A 19,262-nucleotide genomic window follows, 5' to 3' on the forward strand; every position below is an offset into this window, starting at 1 on the left:
TATGCACGACAAAAAATAAAGAAGTAAAAAAAAAAAAAAAAAAAAAAAAAAAAAGAATCTTGAGAAGAAGGGACTTTTAATGCTTTGCTAAGATTGTAAGTGTTAAAGGGAAACTCCAGTGCCAGGAAAACAATCAGTTTTTTTTCTGGCACTGCAGGTTCCCTCTCCTCCCTCCCACCCCCCAATCCCCGGTTGCTGAAGGGGTGAAAACCCCTTCAGTAACTTACCTGAGGCAGCGACGATGTCCCACGTCACTGCTTCTCCCTCCGCGCCACTCCTCCTTCTGACTGCTTGGCCGGTGGGCGAGAATGATCCCGCCCACCATCCGAGAGACCTAATGCACATGCGCGGCATTAGCACTCCCCATAGGAAAGCATTGAAAATGCATTTCAATGCTTTCCTATGGGGAAATGAGCGACGCTGGAGGACCTCACACAGCGTGAGGACGTCCAGCGACGCTCTGCACAGGTTCCTGTGCTAGGAACCAGGAAGTGCCCTCTACTGGCTGTCCAGTAGACAGCCACTAGAGGTGGAGTTAACCCTGCAAGGTAATTATTGCAGTTTATAAAAAACTGCAATAATTACACTTGCAGGGTTAAGAATAGTGGGAGTTGGCACCCAGACCACTCCAATGGGCAGAAGTGGTCTGGGTGCCTGAAGTGTCCCTTTAGGCTGCAAGAAGCAAAAGAGACACATTACACACGTAATATGTAGATAAAAGACCCCATTATATTACATAGATATAAATTTATGGAGAGAAGGATATCAATGCTGTAACCACTCCAGTAGCTGCTCCCATAGCGAACGATCCACTGAAGATCCCTAAGAATATTCCGACAGACTTGAGCATTGCGGTGATGTCAAATGTGTGAGTGTTTTCTCCAGCGGGACGATACGCTCCAATTGATCTGCAGGGAAAGATACATTTTAAAGAAAGTCTTCATGCCTCAAACATTGAAGATCTACTGTTACCGTTTATGTCAATCATTTAGCATATGCTAAACAGTAAAGGCTCTGATACTGCCTTGTATGTGCATGTCAGGGAGATCCATTCATAGAGCTAGAGGCTGAAAGGTCAAATTGGAATCCACGATTTTAAAAAGGAGATTATGATAATGGTAGGAAAGATGAACCCTTGAAAAGTTTGATAGACAAAAAAAAGTCTATTTGTTTAGCAGGATATAATCAAAGACAAAAAAAAAGGTTTTGTGGTCCCTAATAAACAAGCCATTCTTAGACCAGACTTCCTGCTTGGGGTATGTGCCATTTTGCTAAACTGTATGCACAATCACCTAGGGCAACAGGGAACTGAGATTATAGTTCACTAAAAATAATCTCAGATTTATCTCAGACTCCTCCTTGGTGTTTACTTGACAGTTCTAGCAAACCAGCCCAAGTAACAATTTCCATTGTATTGTCACAGACTCTGCTCCAGGAAAAACTCAGGTCTAGATGGGTGAAGAGAACAATTGTGTTTTTGGTTTCTTTTATAACTTATAATTAGCAAAGAGTACCTCCATTTTTCTCTAAGTATTCTCTATACACTAGATAAAAGGAGGAACAAGAGGTAAGTAAAAACAGGAGCCCCGGAAGGCCTGAGAGCTTTGGATCCAATGACACATATATTGTTTCATGCTTTCCTCTGAAGGAACACTGTATTACAGAGGGTGCTGAGATAAGACATCACATCCTGATACCATGTGTCAGAATGAAAGTAGAGCATCCCTGAGGGAAGACACACTGTGTTACACAGGGTGTTTCAATAAAACAAAAAAAAGCCTGGCAGTGTGTATCAGGATTAGAACACAACATACCATAGGGAAGACAGATCTGTGAAACTAGACAGAGAACGATGGCTCCTCCAGCTACACTGCCAGGGATTTTCTCAACAAAAGGAGTGGCTCACCATTTGGATATACATTCAATGGCTTTATTTTCTATCAAGTTATACACACTAAAGCAGGAAGAGGTACTGACCCACTCAACCTTCCAAATAAAACGTCAGCTCTCGTATTTCTGCACACCATAGAAATGAAATTTAGCTATGGTTTGGGCTATTGTTTATTTATTTTTTTACTTCTTATCAAACACCTCTCTCTCATATAATGATTTACATCATACACGAGGATGTCACCGCACAAAGTAAACCGGTTGATATCCCAGGACACCATGTGCACACACAGCATCATGGGAAAAACGATCCATAGGATGCACTCTTAAAAGAGTTCAGAACCAGGTGGTGAAGGCACCGCAAACAGAAAAAAATAATCTATCGAGCAATCACTTTCCTGGCATTTACACCACTGAATAAAACATGTAAACCCACCAATAACGTTTTAGTTTTTGCCATTTTTTTTCCATGTGATGCTTGAGTTTTCTTTTAAAATTTATATGAAAGAAAATGAGCAAATTTTATCACAATCCAGTTCAGACAATGCCAACATTGTAAGGAAGAAGGAGAAACAGAAACAACAGCAGATATATATCAAAGTGTTCTGAAAAATAGAGCTTAGGATTATTTTATTTTGATAGCATTTATTAAAATTATCTTTAAAGTTACTTTTTTTCTTAATAGTAAATTCCGACGGTTTTCACAGAAATTCCCATTTCAAAAGTCTGCCAAATTGAAAGTAGCAGAAAAATTGCGCTATGTTTTGCTGAAAAACTCGTAAATCCCCATAGTCAGTGAAAAAGTGGCATATATTTAAAAATGGCACATATTCAAATATGACATTTAGGGTGAAAACCAGATGAAACCAAAAATGTGCCAAAAAAAAAAAAAAAGACTGAAACTTGTCGGCAACACTTTGATAATAACAAAAAAATAAAACACTGAATCAACGAATAACAGGAACCAAGATGGAGGTGTACAGTTACTGGATAAAGAGATGTGGATTGTTACATTCCATTTAGTTTTTTCCAATAAAGGGATAAGTAAATATAATAGTACAAATCCTGGGAAGTGACCGATCCCCCTGAATGGCATCCACTGAAAAGGTGACGGCTGCTTTTTGAGGTTACAGCACTTATTGGTATCCTGGTTATTCTTAGAATAATTCCAAATACAACCACAAGTGTGGGAAAAACCACAGCAGCATGGATACAGTATATATTCCAAAATATGAGGCAGAAGTTTCAAAATAAATACAGTCAATCAATATAAGTAGGGAGGGGGAAACAAGTGACTTACGAGGACAATACTATGGCAACTGCATCGTTCAAGACACTTTCTCCAAACAGAAGGGCATACATGTCCACATCAACTTGAAGCTCATGGAATATAGCAAGAACAGTCACTGGAAACAGACAAAGAAATACACATGGGGTTAGCTGGTTTAAAATAGTCTTTGGATTTCTTCATAGGGCGAAATCTGTGGGTTTGTGGTAAAGAGAGGTTTTGACGTAGCTTTATATATTTTCCAGTTCTAATCACATGTCTCTGATATAAAACAATCTGGAGCCAGGGCTAAATTAAGAGGCGGGTTTCCAGATATTGTTTAAAACATGCTTTTGCTACCAGCAATTCTGAGTTACGTTTTCTTTTTAGAATTTGATACTTCACTCACAAATAAAGTGAATTTTTGTGAGTATAACCCTGAAAGAAATTCTATCTATTCTATGATCTATTTATAAAATAAAAATGGGGGGAAGGGAGGAGAGGCGTGGGCACTTGAAATCCATTTTTTTCCCCCCAAATAAACACATTTATACACATCATCTCATACAGTCTGCCTCGATCAGGGATCATAATAAATGCATGTACAATTTTAGTTAAAGTCACTGTTTAACAATTCTTGGCGGGCTCCTTATTTTAAAAGGTTACATCAAACACTATGACCACTACAGTGATTTAAAGTGTCAAACCCTTCTTTCTTAAAGCTGGAAGCTCCGGAGTTAAACTCAACAGTACAGCATTTAGTTTATTGACTGGACTCAATCAGCTGATCCTCTCAGCCAATGAGCTGGCCCTTCTCAACAGGGCTTATCTCAGGAAAGCTAAGGAGACACCCAATAGGAGCTTCCAGCTCTCACTTTTGGCTGCAAGAAGACAAGGAGCAGCATCCGGCGGACCTCCAGTAAGAAGTCATACCATTCCCCAGCAAGAAATCAAACCTTTAGAACAGTTTGACAACGCACATTGGGAGGGAGGGGTGGTGACAAAATACCATAACCACTAAAGCTCTCTGTAGTGGTGATGGTGCGTTGAGTCTTCCTTTAACACCTCAGCTACTGAAAAAACTCTGCAAAATATACTCATGCTTTATAAACAGCAGATACAAAACAAAGGGCACATTATAACAATCAGTGTAAAATTTGATCAGATAACAAGACCTGCTAAAAAGCCTTCTAGAGGATAATTAAAACCTGCTGTATATTAATGATGAGCGGAGTAGCACATTAACACACACCTGGGTCAGTTGCAGATATAATAGCACCAAAAAATAGGCAGTCTGTGAAGTAAAAATTTCCTGTGAGGGTTCCTGTCACCTGCATCAGTTTGACACAGCCATAAATGAGAGATCTGGGAAAGCAAGAGATGAAAACAGAATTTCAGGTGCGTTGCACTGTCCAGAAAACATGATTTACTTGCTCCCTCATATCACACATTTCTTTTCCAACTGCATTAAAGGAGCACTCCTAGAAGCATAGCAACTATAGCTGAAAGGGACACTGTAGGCACCAAGACCACTTCAGCTGATTGAAGTGGTCTGGGTGCAATGTCCCATATGTCACTTAACTCAGAGTATGTAATTATTGCAGTTTGAGAAACTGAAATAATTACCTTGCAAAGTTAAGTCCTCCTCTAGTGGCTGTCTACAAGCCAGCCCCCCTCTAGAAGGACTTCTGGGTGCTTCGATGACTTTTGGGCGTCTAAACGACACTGGACGTCCTCACGGTATACATGAGGACTTTCAGCGGCATCGGAATCCCCATAGAAAAGTATTTAGTAATGCTTTCCTATGGGGAAATCCTAATGCGAACACGGACATTGCCGCGCATGCGCAATAGATCTCCCCTGACAGCTGACTTCGGTGGGGGAGGAGCACGGGCGAAGCCTGACCCAGCACCAAGGAACATCGGCACTGGATTCAGGTAAGTGTCTGAAGAGATTTTAACCCTTTCAGCAACGTAGGATGGGGAGCAGGATTCTATAGTGCCAGGAAAACTGCTTTGTGATCCTGGCACTAGAGAATCCCTTTAATGCTAGAAAGTCTGCCATGCAAATGTACATTTTCTTTATTTGTAATTGCATCTTATGCAGCCTACATATACATACAGCATATTAACTAAAATTCCCAAAAGAATATACCTATTAATCTCAAATCGATAAGCCAGTTAAGACGTATGGTAAAAAAAAACCAGAGTACTCACCCTATAACGCAGCAGGATATTGCTGTGCCAAGAAATGCATAAGCGAGAATGGAGCCTAAATTTCTGAAGAAATGCCTCTAGAACACACAATGATCACACCCAGTTAGACATTCACTCCATCCAATAAAACAACAAACAAAATTACAATAATATTTGCATGTATCAAAAGGACATATATATATATATATATATATATATATAAATGTATTTAGTTTTTTGAAATCTTCAGTTGGTGTCTAAGCAATTCTGCATTATAGCCTTCATAGTCATTTGATACCACTTTAAGAATGAATTTGAAATGTAACCCTGGGACCCCACTGCTGAACTTGGAACAAAAAATACAAAACAAAAAAAAAAAAAACATGAGTGGCGGGAGTTTTATTTTTTTGTTTGTTTTTTGTTTTTAAATATGTTCATATTTTATTGTAGTGAAAAATTGCCTGTCCACTAAGCAGAATAGGCAAAACCCACAGATACTATATGTATGAAAATAAATAAAATAAAAATATATTAAAATAAAATTTATCAACAGCACGAAAAAAAATCTAACCCTCTGCATACAGCAGAATAAATCACGTTATTTCATTATGTTTTGGATTCAAGTACGTAGCTTATTTTGGACTTCAATAAAAAAACTTCCACATTTTAAAAACATATTTAAGCAATATTTAAATCTATTAAACTTGTACCTTTAACAGAACAGGTTTGAGCAATAAGGAACTACAAATACTGGAAGCAAAACAAGCAAAACGTTTGTGGTAATGAGTCATAAACCAAAATATCAAAATAGCATTTTCACCATATAAAAATCCATAACACTAAAAAGAGGAAGAGAATAGTTATGTGTAGAGAACGGAGGTGCAATACTTAGCTGTTGTAATAAAACAGACGCAAACACATCTCATGTAGCAATAACACTGATGGTGTATGAAGTTATATGGTTCAGAAGGCAAATATCTGAAGATGATGGAATTGTATTTCTAAGTCTTATTTCAAACAGTAAAAGCCACATGTAATTGATGGTTTTAACATATAATTTCCTTAGAACTCTCACTGGACGAGCTCTGGATGTGTTACACTATATACACTTAGATGTTTCAACAAATAAACTCAGCTTCCAGTTGCCACATATACTCTGACTAGAAATATACTAATATTAAAATTTTTGGTAACTACAATCTCCAACATTGAGAAACAGATAAGCAAAATATACAGGTACATGTAAAAAGAGGAAATAGAGTTTTATGGGAACAAGAACAATGTTCATGCAAACATACATCCAGCCCAGTAAGTAGGTATAATGACACAGAAGGTGAAAGAATAGTGTAATGTATCCAAAAGGACATCGCTAGATTAATATGTATGTCACATACTTTCGTAAACATATACATTAGACTAACAAGGTAGAGTCAGGTTGTTGAAGAACAAGGAATGTAGACAGATAGATGGGGTAAAACAGCTGTACAGAGACTAGTGGTTTAATTTTCAAATCAGATGTTCACTTGCTTTAGAAGTATTTATCTCCACCTCTGTACACTGAATTTTAATCACACACAGGATGTTTAGCAAGCCATTAACAGAGCAGGAGATATGACATTCTAAATTAAACAGACTGTGAAGTAAAGGAAGTGTAGATATTAGATCTCACTTTACAGGAAGTGTTTAGGAGGTGCACATTACATGCAGGAAGGTATGACAAGGGTTGCATAAACAAAGTAAACATTTTTTATTTCCTGACAATTCCCAGTTTAGTAAATAAACCTCGGTTTACATTCTATGTGGGATTTAAACATGGAGACCATTTCACCTACTTACCCTTTTCAAGCTATAACCAGCGTAAAATATAATGGGCGGAAGGAGAATATTGAAAAACACCTCGGTATCAAATGTAACCTGAAAATAAAGGAAGAAAGTACATTTTTGATTCAGATCTAATATGCTATTTTCTTAGAGTCAATAACACATTTAGAATAAAACACATACACTGAGTGGACATGTATAAAATTGTTATACAAGTGTTTTCATTAGAAAGGCAGAGTAATTGCAGCACTAGCCAATGTCAATACACTGGCACAAAAACAGGAAAATTGTCCAATATATTTTAGATGAATTTGTTGTTAGAGGCGGTTCCAAAAAGTTTTCCTGACATGGCACAAGACTTCCAAGAAAATAAAGATATAATACAAAAATAAACTGAAAAAACAAACAAAAATACCAATCCTCACAGGAACACTCTGGGAACCATAACAACCTAATTAAAAATAATTTGTTACGATGCCATGAGGTCCCTGGTGATGGCTCACCTTTAGGGGTTAAACGGCTTGTGAATGGTTTAACCCCAAAGGCTGTGTTCCAGCACTGGATTCTCTCTGCCCACTGTCCTTCAGTTTGCTGAAAAGCTTCAAAACGGAAGATTACGATTGATGCACTCAGCCGATCAATGACTCTCCATTCACAAAATGACTTGAGAAAGGTATGTATTTTTCTTAAGTCGTTTTTGTGAATAGGGACCCGCTGACTGTCTGAGAGTTTTTAAAGCTTCCCATCAAATGGATAGAAAAGGAGGAGAGAGATCTGGCACTGGAGCACAGACTTCGGGGTTAAATTGTTTGTGAATGGTGGTTTAACCTCTAAAAGTGAGCCAGGGACCTTATTTCGATGAAGATGTTCGGGCTTGTGTCAAGAAATAGAAACTGAAGTTATAAGAGATTCCTTAATTCCAATGTCCAAACAAATTATGTTTCCTCCCTTTAACTACATTTTAATTTTCCTATTTCCTCCTACAAAACACTCCCCTCCGTGCCCCCCCCCCCCCCCCTCTCGCTCTACGTAGATATGTTCTGCTCTTGCTTAGGAAATGTAAACTTTACACTATCAACCATAAACTCTAAACCCCAAATGGTCTGTATTTTCCTGTAATATTAACATTTATTACTTTTCCTCACTTAATTTGTAACTATTTATCATCAATATCAGTGTATACCTCTCTCAGCACAGTATTACAATAAGAACTAAATCATATTTGTTATGCAGGTTGTCAGCCTTGACTTTTCAACAAAAATAATATATATATATATACATACATACATATATATATATATATATATATATATATATATATATATATATATATATATATATATATATATATATATATATATATAAAAATTAAACACCAGGGGTTACTCCTTCGTAGGACCAACAGATTAGGAGTAAAAGAGGGACCATGATCCTTCACATGGAATAAAAAAATTGAAGCACTGTGCTGGCCACAAAAACACCATGCTCCAGCAATTTACAGAAAATCGTCACATCTTTACTAGCATCGGTTTTTGGGGGAGCGGGGGGGACAAAGCCTAATGCATTTCAGACCCAGAGGTCCTTACTCATAGAAAGGACGTATGAGTTTCTTTCCTATCCTAATGTTTCTAATACCCCACCTCCTATAGACTGCAAGCTCATTTGAGCAGGGTCCTCTTCAACCTATTATTCCTGTCAGTTTTCTTGTAATTGTCTTATTTATTGTTACATCCCCCCCCTCTCAAAATATTGTAAAGCGCTACGGAATCTGTTGGCGCTATATAAATGGCAATAATAATAATAATAATAATAATAATGAGTAAGGAAGACACTATAAGTAAGGACCTCTGGTTCTAAAACATGCTAGGCTTTGGCTCCCCCATGTGGTGCAGTTCCTCATGCTGATTATATTCCTACTAATAAAGCTGCAATGATTTGTATACTCTGCCGGAACATAGTGGTTTTGTGGTAACCAGCACAGTATTTTCTTCGTCTTCTATCTACCCATTAGAAGTAGTTTGGTGAAGTAGCTCAGTTTGTAGATTCCTTGACTACAAAGCCGGTTCAAAAATGCAAGGTCACAGGTTCAAATCCTGTCTGGGTCAACTCAGTCCTTCATCCTTCCGAGGTTGACAAAATGATTACCATTAATTGGGTAATAGTAACATTTATAACTATTTAGCGGACGATTTGGTTAATTCCGAGAGCGTGCTTTGAGTCCCACTGGAAGAAAGGCGCTAGATAAATACTAGTTATCTGCCATTTTTTTTTCTTTTATTCTACCTTCACATGGCTGTGCTGGAAAGGAGGACATTATTAATAGGTTACTCCATGCTCTGTGTTGGAGAAAAAGTCCAATCACTGGCTTTTCTCTTGAGAAGCTTGTGATTGGACCACGCAATGCCCTTGCTTATTTCAGATAGGGAGGGAGATTGGTGCTGGGATCTTCGTCCGGCTGGATTACAGCGCCGGGTGTCTTTATTTTGGGTGGGGGGTGCCTTTTAGAACGCCCAATATATTGTAAGCCCCCAAAGGCAAAGGTCGAAAGGGTTGGAGTAACCCTTGGATCTTGTGTATTCTTAACATATAGATTACAAAGAAGATACAGCGCATTCACTCATTCATTTACTAAGTAGCAACTTCAAAGCTCACAGAAATATAAAAAAAAAATAGATTTGACACCTGGGGAGGTGGGGGGCACCATTATTTACAAAACATGTTCACATGTCTTTGTAAAGACCATACAAACCCAGAGGCAAAACAAAAATTAGACTGTGAAGGATTTTTCATGTATTTGCCTGTGGGCCCTCAGTTAAACCTTCTCCCTGCTGTTTAAATGCCTGTATCTGTTCAGTTCAATATGTATGTACCACTTTAAGAACATTTTTCAAAAGTTGACAGTTGGCAGTTAACTCCTTGAGCCATTATTAAATTGGCAGTTGTCTCCCTGAATGGTGTTTCGTCTGGTTACTGGGGGATTTGGGATATTACCTTCTATACCAGCGGAGATCTGGGGATTTAATATTGCAGTCCCGTTACAACTGGTTGGCAGCGGCGGGATTTTCCCTTCTACTTCTGTTACAACAAGCTTTCCAAGCAGACACTGGGAACAGTGAATGGAAGGCTGGTACACCCTGCTTAAAAGAGATACACTGAAAGAGCTACTGGAAGCTCGTGGAAGGATTGCTAGCAACAAAACCAAGCAGGTCATTATAGCAGAGTTAATGGAGCTAGACCGAGAGAACTTGGTTGCAGCAATGCCAGCTGTACAAGAGATGGAGACACCAGTGATTCAGGAGGAGGAATCACCAGCCAACAAAGAAATGAGGGAGAAACTAGCATGGTTCGGTCCGAACCCAACGGCTGACATTATTCTGAAAGTAATGAGCCTTTTAGCGGAGGAGGCTAAACAAAAAAGAGACGCAGAGCTACAATTAAAACTGGCAGCGGTCCAGCAGGAAGCAGCACACTCCCCAAACAGTGAGTACAACACAGCGGATACAAAGAAAATTCCGTTCAGCGCTTTTAAAGCTTTTGACGAAAAAGACTGTGAGATTGATAACTATTTAGCAGATTTTGAGCGGCAATGTAACCTGCACCGGATAGCTAAGGAAGAATGGGTTTCAATATTGTCAGGAAAGCTGTCAGGCAAAGCCTCTGATGCTTTCCGGGCTGTACCAGAACAGGAGATCCATAGCTACGCCAGGGTTAAAGAAGCACTCCTGGCCCGTTATGCAGTAACCCCAGAGTCCTACCGACAGAAGTTCAGGGACTCACGCAAAACCGCTAAAGATTCCTACGTGGAATGGGCATGCCAGTTATCCCTGTCGGCCTCGAACTGGGTTAACAGTAGCCAGGCCGCCACCGCGGAGGAGATTTTGCAACTGATACTCCTGGAACAGTTTTACAACCATATCCAGGCGGATGTCAAAGACTGGGTGAGAGACCGCAGGCCCCTGTCTCTACCAGAGGCCGCCAAGTTGGCGGATGAGTATGCGGATACTCGCAAAACTAACCAAGTCGCACCACGGGTACAACCTCCAAAACCTTCAGTGCCATCACACCCACCAGCAGCCCGATACCAACCCCCTAACCGACCGGTGACTTCTAACTCTCGCTACCCACGACAGGATGTCAGCGAGCTACGTTGCTTCCGGTGCCGACAGCTGGGTCACATCCGACAGAATTGCCCCATGGTCAACCACACCAGGTCAAATTGGTCTCGACCTGTGTACCAGCAACCACCAGCAGCAGCCCATTGTGTAGATTCGACTTGGGGTCCCAAGGAGCTGGGTCAGGAAGAACCATTGGGCACCCTTTACGAAGCCCTCATGGTGCAATCCACCGTCACAGACAATCGGAAACACCATTGCCAACTGGTCATGGTTAACGGCAAGACAGCACGGGGATTAAGAGACAGTGGTGCGACCATCACGCTAGTACAACGACATCTCATTAACGCATCGGAGAAGCCGGGGAAATCAATTGCTGTGAGAGTGGCAGGGGGGGGAGTGTATCGCATTCCTACCACACAAGTACACCTGGACTGGGGTGCGGGAGCTGGCAAAGTTCAAGTGGGCGTAATGAAAGACTTACCCTCTGAAGTCGTGTTGGGCAATGACATTGGGCCCCTGACTTCGGCATTCGCCTCAACCACCGCTCAAGAGGCCCACGCAGTAACCACCAGAGCACAAAGTCGCGCTGCCGAGAGCCACCCGCTTCCTACTGAGACCCAGGTAAGCCAACCCGACCTACCCCTGACTATAGAACCCCTTCCCTGGGACACCCCAGAAGACTTTGGGCGGGAAGTGACCGGAGACCCTTCCCTCAGAAAGTATCGAGAGAAGGCCAGGCGGGGAATGGGGGGGTTAGAGAAGGAACAGTTTATCTGGGAAAAAGGCCGCTTGTACAGGCTCACTGAGACACGGGTTAACACACCTGGGCCTAGGCAAAAACGCCAGCTGGTAGTTCCACGGAAATACCGGCGGGAGTTATTGAGAATTGGGCACGACGTTCCTCTGGCAGGACACTTGGGAATACGCAGGACGGGATATCGGGTAACCCAGAACTTTTTCTGGCCTGGGGTATCCGATGACGTCCGGGCGTATTGCCAGACGTGCGAGATATGTCAACGCATAGGTAAGAAGGGAGACCACCCAAAGGCTAAACTGGTCTCCATGCCCAAAATTGAAGAACCGTTCACGAGGGTAGCCGTGGACATCATAGGACCCTTGGCCCAACCTAGCCGCTCCGGCAAACGTTATATCCTCACAGTGGTAGATTACGCCACCCGTTACCCCGAAGCGGTGGCCCTTTCTAACATACAGGCTGAGACGGTGGCAGATGCGCTAGTCCGGATATTCTCCCGAGTGGGCTTTCCCAAGGAGGTACTGTCCGACCAAGGTACACAGTTCACGGCCGAGGTAACCCAGCAGATATGGAAAGTCTGTGGAGTTAAATCCCTGACTAGTTCCCCATACCACCCCCAGACTAATGGCCTGTGTGAACGCTTCAACGGGACGCTAAAGCAAATGTTGAAGTCGTTCACGGGGGCGTACAAGGATTGGGAGCGGTTCCTTCCACACCTTCTCTTTGCCTACCGAGAGGTGCCGCAGGAATCAACCGGATTCTCACCCTTCGAACTCCTATATGGGAGGCGGGTGAGGGGGCCTTTAGATCTTATCAAGGACCACTGGGAGGGTCAGACGGAGATTGAGGGGACCCCGGTTGTACCTTATGTGCTGGAACTGCGGGACCGCATGGAGGAACTCGCCCAGGCGGTGCAGGGAAACCTCCGGGCGGCCCAGCAGCGTCAGAGGGTATGGTATGACCGACGGGCTAGGCACCGGAGCTTTCAGATCGGCCAAAAAGTCATGGTGCTAAGACCGGTCCGAACAGACAAGCTCCAGGCCGCCTGGCAGGGCCCCTACAAAGTTATAGGGCAGATATGCGACACCACCTACACCATAGCTAGCTGCGAGGATGAGGATGTGAAGCAAACCTTTCACATCAACATGCTTAAGGCCTATCAGGAACGGGCAGAGGAAGTGACCGCTATCTGTGCACCAGCAGGGGAAGACACAGAGACACTACCTCTTCCCGACCTATTGGGCAGCAACGAAGGGAGGACCCAGATAGAGAAAGTCCAACTAGGCGAACAGCTGGGACCACAAGAGAGGGCTCAAGCTGTCCGCTTGCTAGAAACCAAACAGGTCACATTCTCTCAGGAGCCTGGGTACACACTCCTAGCCGTCCACAAGGTGGAGACTCCAGGGCAAGCACCCCTGAGGCAGCCCCCTTACCGTATTCCGGAAGCAGTCCGAGAAGGGATGCGGAAGGAAATCGATGAGATGCTTCGGCTAGGGGTAATAGAACACTCGGAAAGTCCTTGGGCCTCGCCGGTAGTCCTAGTACCAAAGAAGGACGGGACAACCCGCTTCTGTGTGGATTACCGGCGACTCAACGACAAAACAGTTTCTGACGCCTATCCAATGCCGCGGATGGACGAACTGCTTGACCGTATCTCTGCAGGGAAGTATCTGACCACAATTGACCTATGTAAGGGATATTGGCAGATTCCCCTAGCAGAAGATGCCATACCCAAGTCTGCCTTCATCACCCCGTTCGGCCTATACCAATTCCGGGTTATGCCATTCGGGATGAAGAACGCCCCGGCCACCTTCCAACGGATGGTGGACCAATTACTGGGAGGTCTCCAGGACTACGCATGCGCCTACCTGGATGACATCGCCATCCATAGCGATACCTGGGAAGCGCACCTAGAACATGTAGGGGTAGTATTAGATAGGATAAAGGGGGCCGGGCTGACCTTGAAACCAGACAAATGTCATTTGGGTATGGCGGAGGTACTATATTTGGGCCACCGAGTAGGATGTGGTAAGCAACGGCCGGAGCCGGCTAAGATCGAGGCCGTTGCCAATTGGCCCACTCCCCAAACCAAGACACAAGTCATGGCTTTCTTGGGCACAGCCGGCTATTACAGACGCTTTGTACCAGACTATAGCGCCCTAGCCAAACCCCTGACCGACCTGACCAAAAAGAAGTTACCCCGACAAGTCCTGTGGTCCCCGGAATGCGAGGTGGCTTTCCAAGCACTAAAGAATGCTCTTGTTAATGCTCCAGTGTTGGTTACCCCAGATCCTAACAAAAGGTTTATTGTCCACACAGACGCTTCAATGTTTGGACTGGGGGCAGTACTAAGCCAGATCGGAGAGGATGGGGGAGAGCACCCGGTGGCATACCTGAGTCGGAAGTTGTTGCCAAGGGAGGTCAGTTATGCCACCATTGAGAAGGAGTGTTTGGCCTTGGTATGGGCACTCAAAAAACTCACACCCTATCTCTATGGCCGGGCCTTCACCCTCATCACGGATCACAATCCCCTAGTTTGGCTCAACCGGGTCTCAGGGGATAACGCCCGTTTGCTGCGCTGGAGCCTGGCGTTACAGCCCTATGACTTTACTATTCATTATCGCCCAGGCAAGCAAAACGAGAATGCTGATGGACTGTCGCGCCAAACGAACTTGGCCTCAGATTAAAAACTTTGGAAAGACCCGTCAACCCTATTGGACCAGGAAAGGTCCAACCGAGTTGCCGGAGCAGGGAGAAAAAGGGGGGCCATTGTGAAGGATTTTTCATGTATTTGCCTGTGGGCCCTCAGTTAAACCTTCTCCCTGCTGTTTAAATGCCTGTATCTGTTCAGTTCAATATGTATGTACCACTTTAAGAACATTTTTCAAAAGTTGACAGTTGGCAGTTAACTCCTTGAGCCATTATTAAATTGGCAGTTGTCTCCCTGAATGGTGTTTCGTCTGGTTACTGGGGGATTTGGGATATTACCTTCTATACCAGCGGAGATCTGGGGATTTAATATTGCAGTCCCGTTACATAGACCAAATGTATAAAGTTAAAGTTTAAAAAATTAGATACACCTGACCATCGTCCTTAAAGACATACAAACCAACACACCACCAGTGATACATATATCCGAGCATGTCCTGCATCTCAAGCTTAATTATGAGCGTTAACCCTAAAAGTACTTATACAAGTCTTTTGTATAGAGATTATCAGGACATTAAATTATTTAAAACATAAACTTTAATACATTCTCTGTTAACCAGGCTAGCGGTATTCCCGAGCGTGACTCGGGGTTAATTTTCGCTGCCAAAAGCGGTAACCCCGAGTCACGCTCGGGGTAGATAACAGAGCTGGCAGCGGAGTCTCCTTACCTTCTCCTTGCGATCCAGCTATGTCCCCGCGCTGTGATTGCCGGTGAGAGCCCCGGCGGATGCCTCCATCTGACTTCCTGGTTCCGTCTCTGTGAGCCGCAGAGGCTCATGGGGGCGGAACTGGGCGGGTAATTCAAATGTTTCAAGCATAAAAGTGACACACACACATAAAGTTAGGTGATACAGTGAAATCCTGTCAGATTACATTGTATCACCTCAGATTTGACACAGTATCACCTCAGATTTGAAATTTGATCATCCTACACTGCCCTTTTTGCTGTAATTTCTGCCCATAAAATAAATTTTTTACCATGGCATCAAAGCTTCACTTTAGCATCTCCAAAGCGGGTTTGGATCAGATGAGTGACAGCGGCACAGAGCCCCTCGCAGAATTGAGCGACTGCGATAGCGATTCGTGGCAAGATTCGTCATCCAACTCTGACAGTGACCAGAGAAGTGGCGACAGCGACGATTCTGCACCCGAGCTCAGTGATGTGCGCACTTGGTGCCTTATTGATTGCGGTATGGATGAGGTACCGCCGCCAAGATTTCCGTTTACTGGATCACCTGGGATGAAGGTAGACGTTGAGCACAATGATCCTTTGGCATACCTAAAATTATTTCTCACAGATGACGTCATTGAAAAGATTGTCACGGAGACAAATCGCTACAACGAGCAGCAGACAGCTACTCTGCATAGCAAGTTTTCCAGGAACAGAAAATGGGAACCGGTATATTATTTATTAGATTATAATTCATGATTTTATGTTTCGAACTTTATCACATCTGAGAGTACTTTTGGTCAGGTTTAAGAAAGTAATTACTGGCCTACAATACAGAACACCAAATTTCCATGCAAAAAAATGGTACCGCTTTTGGTACAAAATTCCTGACATAATCATACCGCCAGGGAGGTTAAAAACATTATGCTCAAAATCAGGAGTAAATAATAAATAAATAAGTATTTACAATACTATGTGTAGGCAGATAGAAAAGATTTGATTCCTCTTAGTGTGAACTAAATAATTATTAGCAGAGTGAGCTACAAGTAACAATTGTTTCTAACTTGAATCCCCGGAGAAAAAGCAAAAATAAATTATGGTTTGTTGGTAACAATGTTTCTTTTTATGTTATCACTCTATAAGAGCTTTTCTCATAAAATTGCCCAGGGGGAGACTCAATTGTTTTGGCTGAATGTGCATCTAAGACATTCCATATTTGCACACTTCAACCCTATTTCAAATCAGACGGTGTATACAAAAGGGACCCCACAAAAATAAATATTAATAAATCCCTCATAACCCTTTCTTGTGGGTACCCACTACGTCTTCAAATGTAAAACCAATCCAAAAATCAAGCTCTGTTTTATATTTCTGTACAACTGCAGAGATTATCTAAACTGTGACCCCAAATTCTATCGTTCGTGAAATTGAGCATAAGGTTTCTAAGAGAAGGTATTGTCCTTATAATTATCTCTATACAAAAGATTTGCAATTGCTGACCATTTTCTTACATCCAATAAAACAACTATACCGGAAAGAAGGATAAGATAAGTTTAGGTCTGCATCCTTTTCAACCTAGTTTTAGCATTGTTCTCTTCAGCTCTCTCTTTTTGATTCACATTATTTTCGGTTTTATATAGCAAAGCTCAGAAAATTGTTGGTAAATAAAACTCTGCGTTTGAAGTCTCCGCATTGACCGCAAATCTTTAGGCTTTGCAGCTTGTGCAATGAGTTCTCGTCAAATCAGAGAATCGCTCAGTTCAAGGGACAATCCGGGCACCAAAACATCTTAATTGGATTGTAGTTGTTGTGGTGCAAGGAGGTCCCCAGGCACCGGTTTACTTCAAGTGGTTAAACTATATCCTACAAGCTATTTCTGCCGCAGTCCTGGGCTTGAATCAGGAAGCCTTGGACTGGGTTTCGCTGACAGGTTGAGAACGTCAGTCATTAACACTGTGATTTTTCCATGTACCTGCTTATTTTACACTGTGCTAATCTGTGAATTGTTCCCCAGAGTCTGCCTTCCTTCTACTAACACCATGTTGAGCAGAGAGCTAGGAACAAGGCAAGGTGTAAGCAAGTCAAACGAAACATAAAATACTGCAGATCGAGGCAGTAAATACCAGTTTTGTGCTGGTAAAGGATTCCAGATGGAGCAAGATTTATTGTGAAGTTGAACCTTTAAAAGGCTGCTTATAGTAACTGCAACAGCTCTTGTGAGATCGGAAAGAGGAAAAACAGATTAAATACATTAGTGATTACTAATCTCATACAGTTTATTAACACATTGGCTGCAATAAAGAGGATCTGTTTCATTGTACATTCACCCCTAATGTACTTTCAATTAATTAAAAATCTATGCCATTTAAAGTGTACAGGGTTGTGTGTCAACTTGGAATGTTCTTACCTTATCCTAATCTGCCAAAAAAAATAAGCAGCTACATTAACTACATTGGAGTGAAACATGGAATGCTTGCCTTTGGCACCTGACATTACAGCCCTGACAAGCATTTGAAAGAAAGTATGGATAAACAATTATATAAAAATAAATACCTACCATCTGAGTCCTGAAGCAACTCGGTATAGTTAAAGTGACAGCAGCAATCAGAGCTTCACATTCTGGTCTATGGGGTCTGATCTACATCCTGTTCAATGGACTCTATGTGATAAGAATTTTATTCCCAGAAGGATTTCCACTCATAAAGTATGAGTGAAACTGCTCTATAAATGACAGCAGCCTTACTATCTTGTAAATTCAGAAATGTGCAGATCCGTCAACCGAGCATGCGCACAGTCACGGCTCAAACCTCTTTCTGGCCACACAACATTTTTACAAATTGCAAATAGACAATGGGTAACTAGGCTTCCAGCTCTCTCACACATTCGAGGGTGGAGGTCATAATATTGGTACAGCGATATGTACAAAATCACTACAATAATAAGCCACTCTGAAAGCCAAGACTACTTTCTGCATGATAATATAACACAAGCCATTTATCAGCTGATGCTGTAATAGTCATGGTAGGATATCACGTGACATGGGTGCTACTTCTTGCTCATAAACTGCATTGTAGCAGGGCTCTATGGCAGGAAAAATGTAGTCTTTTAACTGTAAAAATAATCAAAACCCTTTTCTGGGAAGCCCAGGCCCATGAATGCTTTCCACCACAATCCAGTAAGAATAATAGAACACAAAAAGACAAAATAAAAGCTTTAAAGGGACATGCATCCCTTTAAGAAAACTGTCTCATTCAAAAGCTTTAGCTGTGAATAAGACCGTTGCCTCACTCTGCAGGTTGAAAAAGCAGGTAAATATGATTTAAATATTTACTTGCTTTTTATTTCTTATGCTTTCCACACCCACTCCAGGGGATCACTGATCTACCAGGTGTCCTAGCCCAAGAAATGCTGGGAAAGTATATTGTGCATGTCTGACAGATTTATCTCTCAACCTTGCAACATCCTGACAGGGGGAGACGAGAGGGAGTCTGATCAGTGTAATTTATACAGAGCAGGCTCCAGTGTAGGGCAGAAGAAGCTCACCTAGCTGAGAGACGTGCCGAACAATGCAATCTGACTAACTTTATAGTAAATTTATAAATTTTTATTACATACTTTTCAAGTATTTCTTGCTTTATTTTGGTTTATGTGTTTATTTAAAGGTGTTTGCTTGCTGGTTTAAAAAAAAAAATAATAATTGTCAAGTAATGCACGTGCTTTTACCTTCAAATACAAGTAGTAAAAATGAAACTATAATAAAGAATGTTTACGAATTATGATATGTAATTCCGATCCTTCTCCATTAATGGTAGGACACCAGACATCCTGCTTTGACTTGAGA

At 42.1% G+C, this 19,262-nt stretch overlaps 1 protein-coding gene across 2 annotated transcripts in view; it reads right to left on the reverse strand.

The window, feature by feature from the left end:
* Nucleotides 1–19,262, reverse strand: part of SLC9A6 (solute carrier family 9 member A6) — a 48,541-nt gene that overhangs the window by 20,507 nt on the left and 8,772 nt on the right. Inside the window, exons 3-7 of one of the 2 annotated variants that reach the window (XM_063432027.1) lie at nt 7,189–7,266; nt 5,374–5,450; nt 4,410–4,522; nt 3,191–3,296; nt 762–908 (exon numbers count right to left, since the gene is read on the reverse strand). In XM_063432027.1, coding sequence (XP_063288097.1) covers nt 762–908; nt 3,191–3,296; nt 4,410–4,522; nt 5,374–5,450; nt 7,189–7,266 — 521 coding nt within the window. The remainder of the gene's footprint in view (nt 1–761; nt 909–3,190; nt 3,297–4,409; nt 4,523–5,373; nt 5,451–7,188; nt 7,267–19,262) is intronic. The other variant, XM_063432026.1, reaches the window with a different exon arrangement.

The sequence above is a fragment of the Pelobates fuscus genome, chromosome 9 (genome assembly GCF_036172605.1).
Source record: "Pelobates fuscus isolate aPelFus1 chromosome 9, aPelFus1.pri, whole genome shotgun sequence".
Taxonomy (NCBI): Eukaryota; Metazoa; Chordata; class Amphibia; order Anura; family Pelobatidae; genus Pelobates; species Pelobates fuscus.